Below are 20,421 nucleotides of genomic sequence, written 5' to 3'. Positions count from 1 at the left end.
CCGCAGCGTGTGATAAGTGCTTAGTTAAGATGGAAATGCATTACATTTATTGATGGATGGTGTGGACAGAAACAAGTTCTGATGGACAGCCATTGGGTTTGGCACTATTTGTAGTTTTATCAGGCACCCACTGCGTGTCTTGGAACTTACTCTATAAAAGAAGACTACGGTACTCTTTCTAGTTTTATAAGGTGCAAACTGAGGTCATTGATTTCAGATCTCTCTTCTTTTCTATTATAAGCAATAGTGCTCTAAATTTGAGATGGCATTTTGAAATCTCCATGTAATAAATACAGAGTGTTAAAATTGATTGGGGCATTTGAAATTCTCATGTTCTGCCTTTACATTTTATAGTTAAGGAAACACATATTAGTCAGCATTTTACAATTAATTTATGTACCGCTCTTGATGTTTATTGAAAAAACTTCTCTTGTGAAACCGGTTTTGGAATGTTACCTATCTTTATATTCAGAGACAGACTCTGTCTGTTCTGTTTTAATCTTAACTGAATCCAAAATTACATTCCAGTTACTCTTTGTGGACCTAGAACAGCCTTCAGTGAAATGCAATCCTGATTTTCTTCTGTTAGCACAGCTTGTTTGTTTCCATCTATCCTAGGGTCCAGAATTCTTGAGGAAGGGGAATTTCATTACACATACTAAGCCGAAAGAAGATGTCACACTGTAGAAGGTGACTGTGTGAATTCTGATCTATAAGTTGCGAGGACAAGGACTGAGTGAGGATGGTAAATGAATGGATGCTCACAGAAGGAGATGCTGAGATTTCACAAGAGAATAACTAGAATGTGCATGCTGATTATTCTTTGTTTTGGTAGCAATAACTCAACCAAAATATTTCACATTCCAGATTACTTAATCTGGTCTATTTTGACCCTTGTCTGTATAAGATATGCATCAGAGGTTTGAAGAATGAATGAATGAATGAATGAATGAATGTATGAATGTCATGTACTGCTGTGTACTATTTACCTTCTATAATTCATGAACATTAAACTTTTCTGATAGCTGAAATATAGCAGAATTTGTTTTTCTTTTTCTTTTTCTTGGTAGAATTGGTTTAATCTAGTAAAAAACACAAGCTAGCCGGGCGCGGTGGCTCACGCCTGTAATCCCAGCACTTTGGGAGGCCGAGGCGGGTGGATCACGAGGTCAAGAGATCGAGATCATCCTGGTCAACATGGTGAAACCCCGTCTCTACTAAAAATACAAAAAATTAGCTGGGCATGGTGGCGTGTGCCTGTAATCCCAGCTACTCAGGAGGCTGAGGCAGGAGAATTGCCTGAACCCAGGAGGCGGAGGTCGCGGTGAGCTGAGATCACGCCATTGCACTCCAGCCTGGGTAACAAGAGCGAAACTCCGTCTCAAAAAAAAAAAAAAACAAAAACAAAAACAAAAACGAACCACAAGCTATGAATATTAATAGGACTCAAACATCAGTCAACTTCCTTTCTCACTTTGGCCCAGTTTTGTAAATTCACTCTCAGCAGAGAGGAGTAAGATTAGAAATACCAGGAATTGGATTGAAATTTGACTTAGAATCGATGTATCACCCCCTTGCTGAAGTCCAGAAGAAAGGCCTGCACAGAAGAGAACAGATGGTTGTGTTTAAGGCACTAATCTCTTCTGACTTCCTACTGCAGCAAAGAAGAAAGGAATCAGCAGCCACAGCCTCCCCTTGGCTGCTGTGTTTTGTCATGGAAGTCAGAAACAACTGCAGTGGGCTGTCGGGGAGCTGAAGGCAGCTAAACCCTCTCTCCTTAAAAAAAATAACTGTCATAATTTTTCCACTCTTATTGATCAGTTTTCAAAATTTTAATACATTTCTATGAAATAGCGAATCAGTCAGCAGGTGAAAAGAAGTGGACCATGCTGACTTGAAATCTAGCTAAGAGCAGGTGGCAGGAGGGAGAGGGTTATGCATGCTGCCAATGACGTTAGGATGAAGACATTATTATTTTCCCCGAATGAGAAAATGTCCAGCCTGAATGCATGATTGTACTGGTTAAGCACTTCTCAGTAGTTTTGGACTAACTTTATATGTGCATATTTATCTGTGGGCTGACTTTTGTGAAGAAACTGAATCAAAATTAGATTGTCAGGAATGATGAGGGTCAGGAAGAAATTATAGAATCCTGACCATGTGTTTGAGAAAGACAAGCAGAACTGAGTTTGACAGACACTTCTGTTTCCTTTGCTTTAGCTTCAGTCTGAGACAGCGAGACTAATTAATATACTTGATGTCATCGTTTCAAATCAAGGAGTGATTTTTTGGATACCTACGGTATATTGTACTTTGTTAGAATATGGAAGATTCATCAGGTATTGTTCTTTGCCAAAGGGCTGTGGTTTGGAGCCACGTGAGATAAGCCGGGCAGTTATCAGTCTGTATTTTATGAATTGCTGAAATGAAAATCAGAAAGGGCTAAACTATGTGGCCAAGACAATAAGAGCCGTGAGAGGTCAGTATAGGATGAAATTAGTGTTCTGGAGCTACAGGAGAAGATTTCAGAGAGGGGTCAGTCTTGCAATAGACATTGAAGTGTCTGTTTACATATACATAGTCCAGTATATCAAAGGGAGGCATATGTGTATCCCAAGAGCTGGGGTGACACTCAGCGAACACTTAGAAGCACCAATATGCAATGTGTGATCTTATGATGCTGGAAAACTCATCTTGCAGCCCAACACTGCAGTTAAGACTTTAGTCTCTCAAGTCAGAAAGCTTGGGTTCAAATCCTGGCTCTATACAGTATACCTGTACAAGTTAAATATTATTTAACCTCAGATTGCAGAGAGTTAAAAGTTCATAATGTGTTTTTCAAATCAGTCTATGCAAGCTACCTCTCTTGTTACCCACTGACTTATGTACTTTTATCATCACACCCTGGGAAGAATTTGACCTTGGGCAAGGTAGCTCTCTGTAGCTCAGGGGATCCCTGAAAAGGCTGGAGTCTGTCAAACCCCAGGAGCAGTGGTAATGAGTTCTCCATTGAATGAGGATGGGGGCAGTGTGTCTTTGTGTCCATCAAACTGACTTTATGAGTTTTAAGGGTCTGTCTATGGATTCTGCCAAATTTTCTAGATAAACGTTTGTTATTATTTGCAAACAATAAGTTTTAGCTCTTCCCTTTCTATCCTTAGATCTTTTTTTTTCTTGGCAGGGAACTCCAGGGCTATATTCAGCAGCAGTAGTGATGGTGGTCATATATATATATTTTTTGTTTCTAGTCTTTAAAAGAATGCAATCAATATTTCCACATTCAGTGTAATGGTTGTTGTAGATTTTTCATATACTCCGTATGGAGAGAACAGTCCTATCTTTCCCTAGCTACTTGAATTTTTAAAATATTATAAATAGGTGCTGGATTTTGTAAAATGATTTTTCTGCATTGATTTAGACATTTATTTTTTCTTTCTTTAGTCTATGTGGTAAATAATATTGATTTCTTAATGTTGTGTTATGTGTTGTTAGTCTATGTGGTAAATAATATTGATTTCTTGATGTTGTGTTATGTTTGTATTACTAATTAATCCATGATTGCATGATATATTACTTAAAAAAACACAATGTTATATTCAGTTGGTTAATTTTACTTAAGTGTTTTCACATCTATATTTAAAAGCAATGGACCTATCAACCTCATAAAATGATCTGAGCATTTGAACCCCTAAAACAATATTATTGGTGGTGTTAGTGGTGGTGGTGATGGTAGGGAAGAAAGGAAGTGGTTGATCGTTTCAATTATTATTATTTGAAGACAGAGTTTCGCTCTTGTTGCCCAGGCTACAGTGCAGTGGTGCGATCTCGGCTCAGTGCAACCTCTGCCTTCTGGGTTCAAGTGATTCTCCTGACTCAGCCTCCCAAGTAGCTGGGATTACAGGCACCTGCCACCATGCCCAACTAAGTTTTGTATTTTAGTAGAGATGGGGTTTCACCATGTTGGCCAGGCTGGTCTCAAACTCCTGACCTCAGGTGATCCACCCACCTCAGCCTCCCAAAGTGCAGGGATTACAAGGATGAGCCACTGTGCCTGGCCTCAATTTCTTTAATACTTCTTGAGATTTTTTCAAGTTCTTTTTTATTATTGAAATTTTTGATCATATTTTCTAGATGTATCCATTTTGATTTTTGTAGTTGTTCTTACTAGTTTTTATAATTTTAATTTTTAAATAACAGCTTATTTTGATATAAATACTATAAAGTCTACCATTTTAAGCATATAGTTTGGTGATTGTTGGTTATTTCATGGAGTTTTACATGGATCACCACTGCTTCTAGGACATTCACACCACCTCCCCCCAGATTCCTAAACTCACTGGCTGGAGTGCAGTGGTGTGATCTCGGCCCACTGCAACCCCCGCCTTGCAGGTTCAAGCAATTCTCCTGCCTCAGCCTCCTAAGCAGCTGGGACTACAGGTGCCCACCACTAGGCCCAGCTAATTTTGCATTTTTAGTACAGATGGGGTTCACCATGTTGGTCAGGCTGGTCTCGAACTCCTGACCCTGTGATCCACCACTTGGATTACAGGTATGAGCCATTGATGTCTTTGAAGCACAACATTTTGAAAAAATTGATGACATCCAGTTTATTTATTTTCTTGTCACATGTGCTTTTGGTGGCACATCTAAGAAGCCATTGTTTAATTCAAGGTCACAAATATTCAAAGACTTTTATAGTTTTAGTTGTTTCATCAAGGCCTACAATACATTTTGAGTTAACTTCTGTATATGGTAGGAGGTAGGCATCCAACTCCACTGTTTTGCATATGTCTATTTAATTGTCCCATCATTGTTTGTTGAATTGTGCTGGCATGGTTGTCAAAAATCCATTAACATAGATTACAATGGAAGAGTTTATTTATGGATTCTTAATTGAATTTCATTGATCTATATATCTATCTTTATGACAGTACCACCCTGTTTTGATTACTGTAGCTTTATAGTAAGTTTGGAATTGGGGAGTGTGAGTGCTCCAACTTTGTTGTTTGCAAGATTGTTTTGGCTAATCTGAGTCTGTGTAAATTTGAGAATCAGCTTGTTCCTAGGTATTTTTTTTTTGATGCTATTGTAAATGGAGTTGTTTAATTTCACTTTTAGATTGTTAATTGATAGTGTTTAGAAATGCAATGGGTTTCTGTATTTTGATCTTGCATCTTGTAACCTGGCTGCACTAGTTTATTAATTCTGATTTTTGGTGGATTGGTTAGGATTGTGTCATCTGCAAATAGAGAAAGTTTTATTTCTTCTTTCCAGTTTAGATGCTTCCCCCACCCTCCTCACCACCATGATTTGTCACTTAATTGTCCCGTTGTGAATCTCCACTACAACGTCAGGTGGAAGTGGTGAGAGAGGATATTCCTGCCTTACTCCTCATCTTAGGAGGAAAGCTCCCGATCCACCATGAAGTGTGCTGTTAGGGTTTTTCACAGATGGCCCTATCAGGTTGAAAAACTTCATTTCTATTCCTAGTTGTTGAGAGTTTTTGTCATGAGAGGGTGTTAGATTTTGTTCAAAGCTTTTTCTGGCTGTATTGATATGATCATAGGGTTTTTGTCTTTCCTTCTATAAATGTGGTACATTACATTAATGGGTTTTCATCTATTAAACCGATAAATCTTACTTGGTCATGGTATATAATCCTACTATCTAATATGTCTGCCTTATATTTTTTTGATTTCATGTTTTTGGCTTCATATTGGTAATATCTTCTCAACCTCTCAAATATACTTATCTTTCTTATTTTAAATTCTTGGTTCATATAGTTCAATATTTTTGTTTCACTTGGTTTTGTGCCTGTTGCCTACAAGAATGTCCGTGCTCCAGACTAAAACAGGGACACTGAGCAAGGGATTTGATATAGGACGAAAGATAATGGTTCTTTTTGGAAGTACAGAGAGTCTCCAACTGACAGCGTTTCAACTTAACAATTGTTCGACTTTATGATGGTGAGAAAGCAATACACCTTCTGTAGAAGTCCATACTTCAGTACAGCATTTAATAATTCACACGAGATTGCCAACACTATATTATAAACAGGCTATGTGGTAGATGGTTTTTGCCAGCTGTAGGCTAATGTAAGTGTTCTGAGCATGTGTAAGGTAGGTCAGGCAAAGCTATGGTGTTGGGTAGGTTACGTGTGTCAAATGCATTTCGATTTCATTTATTGCAAGTTTATGGGGAGAAATCCCATCGTGAGTCAAGGAGCATCTGTACTGAGTTTGAGTGAGGTGGTTGGATGGCTAAGGGTCAAGGTTGTGAAGGTGGTTAGGAAGAGGAGAAGGAAAGTTGAGAGGAGAAGGAAAGATAAGGTTCTGAGGAATGAAAACTGGCAGTTGAAGAGCTTCAGAGCTGGAAGCCATTAGAGCAGAGCCCCTGCCAAAAGTGGGCTTACTTCATGCTCCGTACCTCTCAGCCTGCTGTTTCCAGGTCGCCGATGGGTTGGCCTTGAGACTGCTTCTCCCTGATTTTGCCTCTCACTGAGGTACTATCCAGCTGAAGCCAGAAGACAGCTCACTCAGCCTGGTTTCTTTTCCTGCCAGTCTGGGCTTGGCAGCCACCAGGGAGAGAGGAGAGAGCTAAAAAGGAGAGGAAAGGAAAGCCGCGATTTTTAAAAATCCATTTTCCTAGGAAGCACTGGGGGAGCTGGTGAAAAGTCTAAAGCCCAGAACTCTATCCCTAGTCATCCTTATTATTCAGTTGGAAACCTGCCTTTTAAAAAACTCCCTGTGATTCTGAATCCGGTGGTGCAGGCATCAAACTGAGAGAGAATGGAAAGGAGAGGACTCTTGCAGTCTGACCTCCTGCAGTCCCCTCTCAGCTGTCCCCAGGAGGAGGTGCTCTGCATGCCATCGCCTCTAGAAATGTAAACCTCTGCCCGTGTTTTTCTCTGGTCCCCCTGGTTGAGTGAGAGGCATGATATGGAGCTCTGGGCATCTCTGAGGGGTGGGTACTTGTATGAGTCCATTTTCACGCTGCTGATGAAAACATTCCTGAGATTGGGTAATTTATGAAGAAAAAGAGGTTCCACATGGCTAGGGAGGCCTCACAATCATGGCAGAAGTCAAAAGCACCTCTTACGTGGTGGCAGGCAAGAGAGAATGAAAGCCAAGCAAAGGGGTTTACCCTTATTAAATTATCAGATCTTGTGAGACTTATTCACTACCATGAGAACAGTATGGGGGAAACTGCACCCATGATTCAATCATCTCCCACCAGGTCCCTCCCACAACACATGGGAATTGTGGGAGCCACAATTCAAGATGAGATTTGGGTGGGGACACAGCCAAACCGTATCAATCCTGATTGAGTTAATACTGATTATATATTTCCAAAATATATAATCCAGCCTCTTTAGCCAGGTGGTTGAGTAGAGGATGCATTATGATTTAAAATAAAAGTTCTGCAACTCAAAAAAATCTTCTACTGAACCACCTGGCTAGACATGTTTTTCTTTAATCATGCCATCGATTGAAAGCAACCCGCAAACAGACTAAAATCTGGGTCTCTGAGAAGGCAAATAGAAACACTGAAAAGCAGGTGGGGGTTGAGCTGCAGGTGATAGTGGAATTGCAGCTGGCGGTGAGTGCCTGCTTCCCCTAAGGCTTGTAGAGATGGATTAAATAAAACAAATATTGCTGGGAAAATAAAATATGCTTTTGAGTACTTAACTCTGTTTGGGAATTCAAGAGAAAAACATTCTGTCTTCCCATCATTAGGTGAAACAAAGCTACTCACCTATTTTTCTATAGTATTATAACTGGCCCCAGCTGCACTGGTGAGGCATGAGAATTTTCACCCCTGCACCGCTTCCACTGGGTAATTTTCTGTGCAAGAAACTGACGCAAGGGCAGGGGGAGCAACACTAGTGCAGAGACAGGGGAATGGATATGCCATTCTGTGCATATTATTTTATGCTGAGAAATGTTCTTTATAGAATTCACTGATTGCTTTTTTCAGGTTATAAATGTTATATATACCTAAAAGTATTTTTTAAAAATAATGTGGATATAAAATCTTCAAAAATAAAGTCACATTTTAAGTGTACCCTAGGAATTTGACTTTAAAAATATAATTTGCTGAGAGATGGAGAATCCCTTTGTTCAGCAAGTACTCTATTATTTCGTTTGTTTTGTTAATTCAGCTTTTCTTCTATTATTGTTTTGTTTAAAGCGAGTTCCATTTAAGCTATGTTATGTAATCTGACTTACCTAGCTACTTAAATAGTTAATGAGTATTTAAAGAGGAACAGCCTTTGCAGAATATTTCAAGGTGTGTTGTGGGGTTGGATCAACAGAAATGGAAGATTCACTCAAAATAACAGAGTTCAATTTCAGAATAATTATATGATACATGCTACGAAGTATAAAATAATAGGGCAAAAAGAGAATCTAATGTAAAAATGTTATACAGAATAACAAGGTGATCAGAGCAGGTTGGGGGAGCTCCTGGGAGCCTTGTTGCAGCTGTTGAACTTATTGGGATTTCCTGAGGGACTGCCCTGTCCCGCTTGTCATTCACATAAGGGTGGGGACTCTAGATCCCCTGTTTTTTTTCCACAAGCTAAACCTCACTTGAAATCGGTGGCAATTTGCCAGTGGTGGGGTTAATTTTTGGACTCCACACGGGGCTATTTTTATAAAGTGCTGTATTTTTTCTTAGTCCAGCCACAAATTTTACAGAAGAAACCTGAGACATGGGAAACTGTAGCCCAGGATTGGCTCGTGGCGTTTAACCTTCCACATTTTCGGAAGGATTTGGTAACTTTGTTATTTCACATTACCCAGTCTTCTCTGACTTTAATCACTGATCACACTGGCTTAATTCTTTCCCTTGTCCCTAACTTTTAACTTCTCTTCAAGGGCTTTCTGGGGAAATAGCACTTTTTTTCCCCAAACAGCAAAAGAGGCCTAGATGAGCCTGTGTTATTTTATTTCTCATGTGATTCTGTTTAAAATGCACAGACATCATGGAGACATATTTAGCTCTGTACTGAATGCCACAGAAAACTGTTCCTCCAGGCTTTAGTGGTAATTTAATTTTTTGATTTGCAGGACTTTTATTTAGAATTGTAATGCATCGATGTAGTCACTTGTGTAGGCAGACAGCCACATAGATGATTACAAACATGCTTCCACAATCACAGGCACCGAACATCCCACTGTACGTGATTTTTTCTCCAAGAAAAATTTGCTTTTTCCCAATACTTTTTAAGATAAGTGCTCCTCATGTTAAATGCTCTTTTAAACATATTTTGGAAGAAACAAAGTGACCTAATTCCGGAAACATCGAGGCTACCCTTTGTGCATTTGGAAGTTGAACTGATTGCTGCGTAGAAGGAAGACCCCAGGAGAACATCTAGCGTAGATGGATGGCATGTGTATTAGTCAGCCTCGGCTGTCATAACAAGATACCAGATTTGGGGTCTTAACCAACAGACATTTATTTTGTTGCCATTTTGGAGGCTAGAAGTCCATGATCAAGGTGCCAGCAGGGTTGGTTTCTGGAGAGGGCTCTCTCCTGGTGTGTAGACGGCTGCCTTCTTACTGTATCCTCACATGGCCTTTTCTCTATGCACGCGGACAGAGAGTGAGAGAGCACAATCTCTGGTGTCTCTTCACCTTCATAGAAAGACACCAGTCCTATCAATTAGGGCCTCTCCCTTATGACTTCACCTAACCTTAATTACTTCCTCATAGACTCTGCTTTCAGATACAGTCATGTTGGGGATTAGGGCTGCAATACAATTCAGTCCAGAACAAAACAAATATCCACCACCCTATATGTAATTAAAAGCAAAGGCATAGCACCTTTAGCCACAGAAGCCTGCGTATCTGACCACAGGTTAAAAGACACTTTACCAAGCTAGTGTCTGACGGATCTCTGATTCTTGGAGACAGTGGAGCAGTGAACTCTGCCTTGTCCCAAACCTCTCTTCCTCAACACACTGCCTCTGTATGAGCCATGGACTCTGCAGCAAGGCAACTGCCACTCTAAATCTCTGCTTTTGCACTAGTTGCAGCAAACCCTCAATTTCTTCAGAACTTGTTCTTCAACTGCAGTCTTCATCAGCTCACCTGCTGAGAGGTTTTCCTCCACCGTGCACTCTGTCAAATGCCTGTGAGCCCTGCCGCCTAGGACTGTCTCTGGTCTGCGGGCTCCCTCGCTCTTCTATGACTTACACTGCACTCATGGAGTTTAGAGATGGTAGTACATGTGTGAGGCTTTCAATTTCATCTTTTGGATGCAAAGGAATCTATAACAACATTGATTTCAAATGTACACAACACTTTTACACAATGGTCTTCATTCATCAAGGGTCTTGGTTTCTTGGTTCGAGGTTGACTTATTCTATTCTGCATGTGTTCAATCACTGAACTGACGAGTCTTTATTGAGCACTGGCCATGTGTCAGGCATTGTGATAGATTTGGGGGATGTAACAGTGAAGCCAACAGATATAATCCCTGTTTGCTGAGAACTTGTAAGTTGTGGGATCTTGAGATAATCTCTTGGTCTTTCTGGGACATATTTTCCTCATCTTAAGGTAGGACTGTTAGAATGATAAATCATCAGTGTTAGAATGAATCTTTAAAATGATGATTTTTTTCCATCCTATTATTGGAATGATTTGGTCTTCTAAGTAATCTGAAATTTCAAGAAAGCATTAATAAGAAAATTTTAAATCACTTGTAATCCATATAAACAATGCTAATCTTTTGGTACATTTCTTCCTGGACCTTTCCCTTGAATATGCATACAGATGCATATACATTTTTATTTAAAAATTGACATTCTGATTAGAAACTACCTTTTAAATTTTATTTTATATATATATGACATTGAATATTATTACGCTTGCCAATGGCTCTTTGGCGTCTATGGATATGTTGTAATATTTATCCTTCTTGTTTTAGGGCATTTAGCTTATTTTCCCATGTTTACTAGCATAAATAAATGGCAATACATGTCTCTGATTGCTTCCTTAGAATAAATTCATAGAAGTAGGATTGCTGAATCAAACAAGTTTTTGCTCTGGATATATATTGCAAAATTTCCATCCAGGAAGCTCATATCAATTTACATACCTATTATCTACATACACAAGGGCTAGCTTTTTCTGCATCTTCCCCAATATGGATATGTGTATATCCTCGCCAATTTGCTGGGTGAAAGAAACACATTTTTTTTTAAATTAAAAAATTGTAAGGTAGCATTTAGATGAATTTCTTTTTGTAAATCTTTTAACTATTAGTATTTCTGTAATTCCTATGTGTGTCCTTTGTCTATTTTAATATTCTTTCTGAATAAATTTGTGAGGACACTTTTGATCTCAAAGATATTAAGCCATTTTATTTTACACACTGCAAATATTTTTCCTATTTTGCGGGTTGCTTCTTATAGAAAAGTATTTCAGATTGAAAACACTTATTTATTTGTTTTTTGGTAGCCAGGTTCATCAGTCCTGCATTTTTTTCTTTCTTTGCTTAGAAAACTTTTCCATCACAAGGTTAAATGTATTTTCCTAATTTTCTTTTGGTCCCAAATTATTGAACCTATTTTGGAAGATTTTATTATATTCTATGTATTTGTCTGTTTATTCTGCAATTAAAACCATGTTACATTTGTTTTGATCTTTCATGTATAAGATCTTTAGTTTCTTTTTTTTCTTCTTATTTTATTTTTTATTCTATTTCTATGGATTCTGGAAATTGTCTCTATCTTGACCTCTACATAGATCTGCAGTGTTGATTCTGCTATTAAACTGAAAGACCTTCAAAATTAAGCTGTGATGTTTTAAATTCCCATTCTGTATTAACTCAGACACCAAAACTTTATCTCAATCTGTTGTCTTATCTCGTCTTTTAGCTTTTACCCTGTTATTTTCCTGAATTAAATGACATAAAACATGTGCCATTTAAAACTTCTGCTTCTTGTAGTAAATATTGTGTAAACAATTGCTTGATTTCCTTGATAGTTTCTCAAAAGTCTTCTTTCATTTTCTTTCATAATTTTTTTATAGATGTCACCCATCTGTGGCAGAGCAGAAGGTTTTTAAGGCCAGCCATGTGTCCCCTCTATGTGTGGTTGCCTTTGGATCTTTCCATCGTCTACCTAAATCCTTTTAGGATCTTCTGATCTATTTTAGCACTAGCATTTAATCAAAGACCATTTCAGTAGCCCAGTGGCCTGGGCAGGAGGTCTGGAACCTGGCACCTCGGGGTGTTCCAGCAGAGGAGTTTGACTTCTTCCTTCCCTGTGTTGGTGAAGCCTTCCTTTAAGGACCAGTTTTCTCTTCCTAGAGTTTTAATTGGCCCATCACAGGGAGTTTCTGTGCCCAGTGTTCTTCCCCTGGGAAATAAGGGAAGATACATCAGTTTGGAAAAGAGTTCCATTCATTAGAGGGAATCCCCAGCACTTGTAGTTTTCTGTTTGGCTTGTCTGTATTTAACCCTGCCCTCCTAGTGAGGCCACACTGCACCTTTTCCAGGGCTCATCCCTGGGGCCCTCAGTGAAGGGATGCTACCTGGGGTTCTGCCAGGATGCCCTCTCGTTCATCCTGTGTGATGGAGCCCCTCATCTCACATCAGCCAGTTGTTTTGCAAGAATCCCCATGAGCTAGACATTGGTGTTTGCTGTCCTTTCCCTATTGGCCCCTCTTCTCCCTGGAATGACCTCAAATGTGGTGGCATGTGAGAATCACTCTTTGCTCCAGGTTTTCCTGTTTTATTGAGGTCCTTGGCTTATTTTAGCTGGTTTCTAGAAGAGGTATAATTAGATGCCTGTGATGAAATAAGATGGTGGAAGACTTATCTAGGAAATCAGGAATGGATCTTAAAGCTTATTTGAGATAGCACCTCTCTTGCCAACCTCACAACTGTGATTCCGGGATGAAACGAGATGATGAACGTGAAAGGACTTTGAAGACTGCCTGAAGCATTATGCAAATACAAGGTTGCTTTGTTATCTCCACATTTTATGGGACCAGAAATCAGTAGCCTTGTTGGAAGCAAATTTGAGTTGTGAATCTTTTTGAGGCATGTGTGATAATGGAAGATGGTTATTTAGGTGGGGCACAAAGCCATTCTGTTTCTATGTGTTTCACCTCCTTTCACAGCAATACAGCTGAAATAGACGTTTGTCTTGTTCTTTATTCCCCCAAAGAGAAGACTGGCCTGAATTTCCATTTTAGATTATTTCTTTGCGTGCCAAGAGATTGTTTCAGCAAAAGAAACTAATCTTCAGATAGGTCTGTCCCCGCACAATGCCTAGGATTGGGGGCAAATGCTTTAATTAAAATGGAAGAGTTGGTAATTTCTGGTCGATCTGGGAAGCTTAAAGTTGATGTGGTTTGAATGAAAGTAATGACTTTTGCTCAAAATGCAAATATGAATGCAGAAAAGAACCTGGGATGGACTCTCAGTGCAATTGGAAGAGATTGTTATTTCTTTTTCATGTCTTTTCCCTTAAAGTAATGGTTCTTTTTTTCTCCCTGAAACTCTGTAACATATACATTTAACAGGTGGGTATTTTTTTCTCCTTAAAGTTCTTTTCGCTTGGCCATTTCAGACCCTTAAAAGCAGTGGAAATTTTGGGTACTAATAAATCTGGGCAAAAGTCATAAGGATGCGTTGTTGCTTATGCTTATTTGGAGGATGTAAGAGCCAGAGTCAGATGTATCTTTTCCTCCAGCCCTTCTCAGTGTAGTTGTGTGGATAGCTTAGGCCTCCCCATCCTCTAGTCTCTATTCATACCCAGGGAGTGAAAGTAACACATATGTACCCTGGCATTTACATGTACCAAAAGGAAGTTTTCAAATTTGAAGTAGCATGCGTTGCTCTTGGGTTAAGAAGGCTCATTTAATACCAAGTACTGCAATGAAACAAAAATGTCTGAATGTTAATAAGACATTAACGAGGGTAGATGAAAATGTGGTCAATTATACCAGTGTACATTAAAAGCATTTATGATCAGTGATTCTTTTTACTAAGTACAATAATTGTGGGGTAAAAAGTACACATAATGTGAAATCAAAATGGCTTAAGCATTGTAAAATTATTATTATTATATGAATGTTATAAACAAATTTGTTATAAAAATAAAGAATAAAAACCATTTATACTCCCCATATCCTCATACATCATTATTTTTTTTCTTTTCTACCTGTATTATCTACTTATGCACTTTTATGTCACTGTAATCATAGTATCTGTGTAGTTTTGAGTTTAGCATTTTTCTTTCAGCATTCATTGTATATGTATGTACGCATATATGTATATATATTATATACATTAAAAACCTTATGTGTGTGTGTGTGTGTGTGTGTGTGTGTGTGTGTGTGTATAAAGGGTTTTTTGTCCCCAAATGTCCCTTTAATATAGGTCATGCCACGGCTGCTTTAACTAGCCTTCTATTGTTGAATCTGCAATTGTCTGCCTAATTTTTTGTTCCTATTTAGGTAATGCTGCAATGGATATCTTTGCTTCAATTAATTTTCACTTTCTTGTAGGAAAGATTTTTGTTCATTTGTTTGTTTTTTACAATAAATTGAAAGGAGTGCGATTACTGTGCCAAATCTTAAAGAATTTCTAGTAGGTACGGGGTAGAGAGGAGCCGGTTAGAGGAAGATGATGTAAGTGTCTCAGAGTTTCATCTAGAAAGAGAGGTGAGAAAGCTGGGAAGAAAGGAGAAGGCACCTGAGGTGGGCAGATCACTTGAGGCTAGGAGTTCGAGACCAGCCTGGCCAACATGGTGAAACCCTGTCTCTACTAAAAATACAAAAACTAGCAGGGCGTGGTGACACACGCCTCTAATCCCAGCTACTTGGGAGGCTGAGGTAGGAGAATCGCTTGAACCTGGGAGACGGAGGTTGCAGTGAGCCCAGATTGTGCCATTGCACTCCAGCCTGGGTGGCAGAACAAGACTCTGTCACACACACACACACACACACACACACACACACACACACAAGAAAGAAAGAAAGAAAGGAAAGGGCTCCGTGGCAGGTCTCCATCCTTAGGTGTTATAGGCCTAGGCTAGAGGCAAGGCAAGCTGTAAAAATCCCAGGAACAATCTGCAGGGAACCTCTTTCCCTTTGTCAACCAACATAATTTGGAATCAATTTTGGATTTGAGCCAGACTAACAGGGAATGTGACTCCACATTCCTCCCACTGAGAAGCCTGCAGATTTTCACTTCCTGCTGGAAGTTGTTAGCAGGGAAGGCACTGGATCTGGTCCCAGCACCCTGGAGAAAGCAAAGAGAGGGAAAAAAGATGCCCAGGCATAACGAATGCTGCTAAATGATGATCAGGGATGCCTCCGCTGTCATTCCAGAATCAGGAGGTATTTGCCAAGGCTCTGATTTCCATCACCCAAAACCCTAGGCTAGGGCACTACTGCAGGTATAGCCATTCCTTCTCCCACCCAAACTGGAGCTGGGGGTCACCGAGGGAGGAAAACAGGCCTGTAATGATCAAAATCACTAATAAGCCTCAAATCCCAACATCTCACATCACTAATGGCTTCATAGTAGAGCTTGGCATTTATTTTCCTTTTCTTTTCAGCCAACGACTTTTTACTAGTTTGTCTAACTGTAATCAAATAAATAACTCAGTGAACTCTGCCTTTACTAGAAAGCCCTTTTAGAAGAAATGGAATACTTTAAGAGGGGAAAACAAAAACAGCCAGAAACCAGGCTGTGTGATGAGATTTCCAGTTTTGCTGTAATTTCATTCTCTGGAAATCCAGAGCTTTAAGAGATTGATAATGCAGGGAATGTGAAAAGAAGTTCTTCTCTGGTAACAAGTGCAGAATTGAAAGTCTACGTCAGCCGCGTTTGAGCTCACATTGTTACCACTTGTTTTTCCATCAGTTACGTCTGTGTGCCTTTTCACCAGCCCAGGCTGTGTCCACAGTTAGCATCTTGCAGGTTAGTTGCTCCTTTTTATTCTTTTGACTGCAGCAATAGTCCCAATATAACCATGACTCCTTCCTTACCTCCAAAATACCCTCAGCAAAATGGGAGAAAATCCGTGCAGTTGTTAGCAAGCTGCAAATTTATTTGCAAAGAGAACAATGTACACCTGCACTGTCATTTTCATATAGAAGCTGAACATTGATGTCAACTCGTCTGACATACATCTACATGTTGTTTCTCCTAACAATCTTCTAGACAAAAAAACGAACAAAAATACTTCAGATGACCTTTGATTAAAACCTACTGTGTAACATAGAAATGGTGTGTAAGTGTTGACAATGTATTTCCAAGTCACATTTCACTATTTTTACACATCTGTAAAAAATTTTCATGTTTCATTGGCACTTTTCAACCCATTTAAAGGCCTTAAAAATGTTCAGGGATTGTCCAGAAGCCTGGTCTTTTTGTTCTAGGCAGCATAAAGGAATTAAGAAAGTAATGAATGAGGAAATTGGACAGGAAGGATTACAATCTAACCTGTAAACAAGATGCAACTTGCTGTGTCTTCTCTGGAAATCACTTTGCCTTCGTGGCTGATTGATAAAAGTAAACCACCATCTAGGAGATGGGCTAGGACGCAACTGTAAATAAAGCTGTAGTGGAACAAAAGCCTTGAAAAGAAGGAAATAACCTCCGAGTAAAGGAAAAGGGAAGGGGGATTGGAATTAGGGAACAATGGATTGAAGAGTTGATTCGGTCAACAGCGAGAAATGTTTAACATTATGCAGATTGCAATTTTTCATATGCAATGTCTTATTTGATTCTTATGACACCCTAACAAATATTGTGATATTCATTTTGTACATGGAGAAAATGAGACGTACTTTGGTTATAAACACATTCCAGTAAGAAACTGGCCCTAATATCACACAGTTAGGAAGTGGTAGAGCTGGAACCCAGATTCTGAATGTCTGAAGATTTTCTTAGCGTTCTTTTCACTCTGCCATCCTGCCTCAGATAGAAACTTGGAAATCAGAACTGCTGTATTCTTTAAAAGTGGTGGGAATCTAGGTGGACTGTCAGTTGAGCAAAGAGGAAATAGGGAACAAAGAAGGCATCAGTTTCTCCATGCTGCACATGGACCTCAGTATAGCCAGAAATCAACAATCCTGCTAATTCCGAAGAACACGGGTCTTTATTTGCTCAACTGCATCATCTGCTGGCAGGTAGCTTAGGCTGTGGTCAGTCCCCAGACTGACATACAATTCTCTTTAGTTTGCTCATGATATCTGGCCTTAGATAATCCCATCCCTTCTGATAGCTTATTAATAACTTGGGTAGGGGAGAGCCACGAGAAAAGGCTTCTACTGAGGGTGAGGTGTACCAGGCTCCCAGGGAGGCATTGTCCCCAGACCCTAAGGGCAGGGCAGCAGTTGTGAGAGTGATCACTGTTCCTCTTCCCATCACAATTGATCCTTATGTTATTTCTTTTGCTTTTTTATTTTTATTTTGAGGAAGATTAAATATAGTGTATTATCCACTCTAGGCTAAATGATCCCCATGCCTTCACCTTCATTATTACTGTGTTTTCCCATCATGAAATTACATTGGCTTTAGAACTTGGGGCAAACCACTTAACCTGTCTGAAACTACACCCTACATCACTCATAGGAGCTTGCAGAAGTGTCTTCTACTGACAATCCCATTTTTGCATTTGCAGGCACTGCTAGATTTCAAAGGATTTGAAATGACATCTCTTTTACAGTATCTGTTTCTGCTTTTCCTTCTCAGAGTCGAAAACATGCAAGCAAAGTCCGGCTGTATTACATGCTTCACCCCAGGGATGGAGGGTGTCCTGCTAAGAGGCTCCGGTCAGAAAATGTGAGTATCTGGCACCATGTGATATCCTTAGACGATTTGTTCTGTGTGCTGAGAACTTTGCAGGTGTAGGAATTGTAGTCTAGTCCAAATTCGTAGAAAAACTGAGAACTAGTTCTCATTAAATATTACAGATATTATAATATATATCAAGGTATTTTTTTTCTTGCCAGAACTTGCCCATGTAGTCTTGGAGGAGTTTTTGATGACATTGCACTGGGGCCATAAACAGTGAGAATACACAGAGGTTGTAAGACAGAGAGCAAGGCTGGGTCAGGGGAGACAGGACCACGACATGATAAAGTATTAAGAAGACAGGATCTCAGGGGCAGATTCTGTCAGAAATATTAGATACTTCACTTTTTACATACTTTATTTTTCCTCTGGTGTGTAAAACAGAATGCCTTGTTTATTAATTTATAATGAAGAGTGTGCATATCTTGCAAATAAAAATACCCAGGCTTCTCGATCCCTCTCCCTGAAGGAACATTTGCTTGGGAAGACAAATGACAATTATAAAGTTGCTTTGAGGGTGTCAAGTCAGAGCAAAGGGTTTATTTCAGCCAGGCTGAGGCCAAGGCTGATGAAATAAACATTCCTTCTTCCCAGGAGGGGATACTTTTCCTAATGAGAGGAATATTCATATCCACCAGCTGCAGAGGCTCCTCCTGATAAACACTGCGGATTAAACAGAAACTCCTCACCCTTTGAGTTAAGAGTAGACTGCAGGCATTAAATTCATACCCCACACCATCCGTGTGCTTGTGATCTTGTTTTCCTGCTGTTGCCATGTAGACGACGGTTTTCTTTTCTTCTTAAAAATTAATATATGATCATTGAAGAAACTTTACAAAACCTCCACTTGTATATTTTTCACAGGTTAAAAAAAAACAGGGAGCAAGAGAACTGCCTATAAGCAAAGGTTGTGAGCATCAGGGCTGGTGTGCCTAACAAATTCTAAACATGCCTCTTGGTATCACAAAATGAACTGTTCATATACAGACTAATCTGGAATGCTGCGGATCTGTCTTTACTGCCTTGGTGAAGCAGCCTTTAGAGCTTATTGGAGGCAAAAGATGTCATGAAAACTTTGCAAGCTGCTAAGAACTGGGACTGAGTCTAGTTTTTTTTTTTTTTTTAAGTCCTTAGCTGTAGGACCCTGGGCAAATAATTGATCTCCTGAAGCCCCGGTTTTCTCAATCAGGCAGGCGATAATCATCATATTTTACTTTCCTCACTGCACCATGGCAAACATTAAATGAGATGGTAGATAGGAGGTGTACTGTGACTTGCCAAGCATCACATCCCGGCACTGAGGAAACAGTGCAGTGTTGCCTTAAAGAAATTTGTAATGTATGGGAGATTGACACTGTATAAAGAGGAGCGATCATATCACAGCATAAGTATTTATTAACATCCTGCACAAAGAACCACGGAGACAAAAGGCAAGCAGATCTTGCCAAGGGGCTCTGGTCAGGGAAGGTGTTCCTGAAGAGTTGGCATTGGAGCTGGGGCTTGGGGGCATGAATGGATTTTACCAGCTGGAGGCCGTAGGAGTGAGAGAGGAGGATGTCAATTTCCTAGGCACATTCCTCTCAGAAAAACTTACTAAGCCATGGGAGAGTTGGCCTACACCAGCTTTTATGTAACCTTGGAACACCATGGCTACTGGAATCGTGCTTCCCATTGGGAGAGTATCTATTAGCAGAAAGGATAGCCTTCTTTTTTAACTTCTTGAAATTATCCAGCAATGGGATCTGAATCCCTTCATTTAATAGCCATTTAGTGTCTCATGCTAATGGTCAGAGACAACCGGGTTCATGGCCACTTGACAATTAGTTTTTTGGACACATTATTTTCTATCCGCTCAGGTTGTAATAATGAATGTTGCACTTACGTCTGAGCTCCTAGGGAAGGCTTACAGTGGCGAACAGAAAGAGATTACTGGACTCAAGCTAGTGTTGTATTTGTAGTGACACAAGATGGTCCTTGCCACCCTGGTCAGGTGCACAGTTCCCTTCCCTCAGGCTCTGGTACTGCTGATAACTATGAGGACAGTTTACAGCGGGGAAGAAGTTTGGATTTCAGAGCAAGAAGCAGGCGTTTGCATTCTTTAACAAAGGTCTCTTGGAAAACTTTTTCTTCTGCTGTTTCCTGGGTTTTGAAAACCTTGATCTAGCAATGATTTATTTATCAAACCATTTTTCTATAATTTATTCAGTATAATATAAAAGCAAATCAGTAAAGAGAAAAAGCAATAAAATCATCTTACTTTTTGAAAGTGATGGTTCATGCTTTTGTTACACTGCGTGTATGTTTGTAGGCGAATATATGATTTCCATTATGCATTTTGATCTATCGTACACAGCGTGGAATTCATCCCCAGTACTTCTCAGGGGCTCTAAGGGCATATGCTGGCATGGGTGGGTGTGGTGGCTCACTCCTGTAATCCTAGCACTTTGAGAGGCTGAGGCAGGCGGATCACGAGGTCGGAGTTCAAGACCGGCCTGACTGACCAACATGGTAAAACCCGTCTCTACTAAAAATACAAAAATTAGCTGGGTATCGTGGCATGTACCTGTAATCCAGCTACAGGAGGCTGAAGCAGGA

General features: G+C 39.7%; 1 protein-coding gene across 2 annotated transcripts in view; it reads left to right on the top strand.

Moving 5' to 3' along the window:
- ZMAT4 (zinc finger matrin-type 4) overlaps positions 1-20,421 on the top strand; it is a 367,372-nt gene that overhangs the window by 108,960 nt on the left and 237,991 nt on the right. For both annotated transcript variants that reach the window (XM_017537215.2, XM_017537226.2), the window contains exon 3: positions 17,725-17,814. In XM_017537215.2, coding sequence (XP_017392704.1) covers positions 17,725-17,814 — 90 coding nt within the window. The remainder of the gene's footprint in view (positions 1-17,724; positions 17,815-20,421) is intronic.

Source organism: Cebus imitator, unplaced genomic scaffold (assembly GCF_001604975.1).
Source record: "Cebus imitator isolate Cc_AM_T3 unplaced genomic scaffold, Cebus_imitator-1.0 Scaffold5, whole genome shotgun sequence".
Classification (NCBI taxonomy): Eukaryota; Metazoa; Chordata; class Mammalia; order Primates; family Cebidae; genus Cebus; species Cebus imitator.
The sequence above is the reverse complement of the archived record's forward strand: the minus strand, read 5'-3'. Positions and strand labels throughout refer to the sequence as shown.